We start from the raw sequence: 3,744 nt of genomic DNA on the forward strand, positions 1-3,744 counted from the left end.
GTAGTCATGTAATTTTCCTTTTTTTTTTTCTTTTGGTTGGATTTAATTTTTTTTTTCTAATAAACAACTGTTCCCCTAATTAAAATACAAAAAAGAAGGGATAAATGATTGTAGCAAGACATTAGATATGGGCCGTTTTGGAATATAGTGGATTAATCCTGTTTGGATGGCTGCCATGATTTGTCACGTTATCTGTTTCTGTCGAGAATTGGGAGCCTCTCACTCCCACACACACACTGAAACGAGCAGAGGCAAGAGCCATTTCTTTTACCCTTTCAAATGGCTTCCAACGTCCTCAAACTTCAAACACCGACAACTAAAATTACAAAAGCCACCACTCCATTGAACCCTTCAACAAGAACTCTCTTCCCATCTCAACCAACTCCTTTCCGGCATCATCACTATGAACATCATCACCTCCACCTCTCCTTATTGCCCCACAAACAGTTATTCCATGGGCCTTTATTTCTGCAATCTTCACTCTCATCTTACACTCCACCCACCACTAAAGAAGAAGCCATTCTCCAAGCCAAGACATGCCTCTCAACCACCTTAGAGAAGCCCCTCAACAACCCAAGACTCGCGGCAGGCAAGCTCAGGAAACAGAATCAGCCCAGGTTCCGAGTCGAGATCCCAGTCGTCGACGACTCGGCGGAGTCACTATCCCAACTCGCTCTCGAGGTGCTCGGAGACCTACCCATTAGAAGAAAAGGCTCCCCGCTTAAGATCCTAATTTTATGGCCCGATCCCACCTCTACAAGATTAGCTAACAAAGTTTTCGAGTCTCTTTCATCGAAATCAAACCAAGTTGAACATATTGACATTTCTTCGCTCACTGATTATGATACCAGAGTCTTGAATTCCGCCGATGTAGCAGTGTTTTTGGCGCCAGAGGCTTCAAAATTGAATGTTATGAAAGCGGTTAGTGACAGTTTATATCCGAAACCGGTGGTGGTTTTCAATCCCAAGTGGGCATTCGAGGAAGAGAGCGGATTTGGGGAATTGAGTAGCTTTGTTAGGTCGTTTGAAGTGGTTTATTCTTTCATGGGTTTGGAGGTCAGAGGAGTTCTGAGCAAGAAGAAAGGAGTAGTTTTCAGGAGTGTAAAAAATGGGGTTTTGTCTGGTGAGAGATGGGAGGTTTCGGTTGAAGAAGAAGGAGAATTGAAGGTGATTTCGAGGTTCAACAAACGACCGTCGATTGGTGAGGTTGAGAACGTCCTGTATAACCTGATGGCCGCCAATTCGCCTATTACCAAGTCAGCTAAGTTTCTGAGAGATTTGGTGTCAAATGCGAGGGGAAAGAAGTAAGTCTCGACGGAATGTATGCGTCTTGTTTGTTGAAATTCCTGAATAACTGTTTGGTTACCCTAATTTTGTCACTTGAATCATCATGAATTACTGTTTGATATCCATGAATCTATTAGTTAGATTCATCCAAATTCCACCTGAGTAACTGTTTGGTTTACCATGTGTCTACCAATTGGGAGTTGGGACACCTCTCCTATTCACCTGGCTCTTGTCCTACCGTGGTGGAAGCTGGACCGTCCAACCACGCTAATCGACAGCAAAATCAGGGGTGCGATGGTCATTTCACAGTTGGGTCCCAGGTAACCTTGTGTAACCATGACTTTTATTTGAATGAATTTATATTTACGACAAAAAAAAATACCATCTTGTTTTAGTGTTTTTTTCTTGCTAGAAATAGTGGACAGATCCGGTGGAGCCATGTGATGATTACATCTTCTAATCAATCAAATGATGGGAAAAGATATTTCCTGGGGTATATAAATACACTCCGTAGATAACAAAAAAGGGCATACCTAGTGCACAAGGTTCTCGTCACTACGAGGCCTGTGTAGGGTCATAATGTAAGCAGTCTTACCCTTGCTTCACAGAGAGGTTGTTTCTAGAACTCTCCGTAGATAACTTGAAGGGAAAAAGAATGCTGCCTAGTCACATCAAACTTGCACTCACACACGGGAACACAAACTTACTACTCCAATCCCGTGAAATAAAAATTTCCATCCATGTTGATATTCCTATGCACGCTCTCATTGGCTCTGCACTGGTGCAGAGTCCACACCACCAGGCAACAACGGATTATTATCCCCTCCAATTCCTCTCCGGATGGTCGCCACGTGGTCAAAACTAATCCTTCGATCCATTTTAAAATTCACTTTTGTTTTTCCCAAAAAAAAAATCACTTTACAGTGACGCTGGCTTCTCTTTCCCGCTATTCTCCCTCCTCTCGATTCTGTCTCTCCTCTCTACCTCTGCAACCTGCGTGCAAGAGGGATGAGAGCCTGCTGGAGTTCAAAATCGGACCATTTTTTGCCGAAAAAGTACGATCCGAGAAGAGTCACATAATGAAACAAGTATCCAATTCTTAACTACATTTTACAAACTGCAAAGACAATCAGTACGAGAGCATAAACTGCAAGATGGATTTGGGGATCCCAATTATATTGGAGAACAGGGTGTTTAAACTCAACTGAAACTCTTTTTAAACCATCAAAGCTCGAGAATAGGGTGTTTAAATTCCCAAACTGGAAATGCTCACCTCACAGATTTTGTGAGCCTCATGAGCCCTAAAGCCCAACCACCCTCTATTTTATGTGACTCCCAATGTCTAGGATCCAGTTTTCCATGTTTGAATAGGGCAGTGACATTCAAAGTGAATGAAAAAGAAGTGAGAAGAAAATGGAGGTGGTCGCAACCATCGATGAGAAGAAATTTCCAACTTTTTCATGTAAAAATCTCCAAGGTTTCCTTCTCGTGGGGTTGGGTGATTTGAAGAGATTGGGGAAGAAATCTGTCTTGTGTTCTTCTGCTCCCTATTGCTGTCATATATAAACTAAAATGTTTTGTTAATTTTTCTCTCTACTCAAACCAGTTAGATGTGTGCATTGGGCCACATCCACTGATGGATTAAATTATGGGACTTGTTCTGTTTCTTCTTTGCTGGTTAAGAGTTAGAATTTGTATTGTTTAACTGTTCACAAACCAAAGATCCTAACAGAAACAACCCTAAAACTCCGCAAGCCAAATCGGTCTCAGGTTTCCTGTTATTACTCAAAAAATTCATCAAAGCGCAAACACCCAGCAATCGAAAGTTGCAGGTCCAGAGAGACCGAGCCATATCCTAATCCTCATTAATCTGTAGGGCTGATCTTGGCTGCAGCATCTAACCCAAGTTTGTCCATGCCAAGTTTCACTCAACACCTTAATATCCCCATTGCAACAAATCCATGGAAATAAACCGATCGGTGTGTTGAAGACCAGACATGCTAACTTTGATATCAACTGCCAATACTTCCCCCCTCAAACTCACTCTTAGGGCCCAGGGAACAAGCATGCAAGCAGTAAACAAGATGAGAGCTTCGCTTGTTGATTTGACCGGGTTTTTCCAAAATCCTCCCTTCCACATACTATTAGACACTAAATGGATGGATCAACAAAACAGCATGAGCAAGCTATATACGTTTTGGGAAAAAGATCTCTGTCCGGGAGTGCGGCCTACGCCAGCACTCCCATGAGTCTATCTCTCTCCTCCCCATGTGAAAAGACACCTCTGCCCCCTTGTTTTAAGGAGGAGAGAGATAGACACATGGGAGTGATGGCGCAGGCCACACTCCCATACAGAAAACTGCATCCCATATGTTTTTTATGGGTTTCTTGTTTAGGAAAAGCAAATCAAGCTATATTTGTTATCAGGTATTTTTGTTCATTAAAAGCATTAATTCA

General features: G+C 42.4%; 1 protein-coding gene across 1 annotated transcript; it reads left to right on the forward strand.

The window, feature by feature from the left end:
• The first annotated feature begins 179 nt into the window (after positions 1-179).
• On the forward strand, positions 180-1,309 carry LOC122654206. Its single transcript, XM_043848196.1, has one exon. The coding sequence runs from the start codon at positions 280-282 to the stop codon at positions 1,306-1,308; it is 1,029 nt and encodes a 342-aa protein (XP_043704131.1). The 5' UTR covers positions 180-279; the 3' UTR covers position 1,309.
• Positions 1,310-3,744: the final 2,435 nt, after the last annotated feature.

The sequence above is a fragment of the Telopea speciosissima genome, chromosome 3 (genome assembly GCF_018873765.1).
Source record: "Telopea speciosissima isolate NSW1024214 ecotype Mountain lineage chromosome 3, Tspe_v1, whole genome shotgun sequence".
Taxonomy (NCBI): Eukaryota; Viridiplantae; Streptophyta; class Magnoliopsida; order Proteales; family Proteaceae; genus Telopea; species Telopea speciosissima.

Excerpts from the sequence above, each read along its gene's own strand:
- LOC122654206 (XM_043848196.1), top strand. The coding sequence starts at position 280 with ATGGCTTCCAACGTCCTCAAACTTCAAACACCGACAACTAAAATTACA.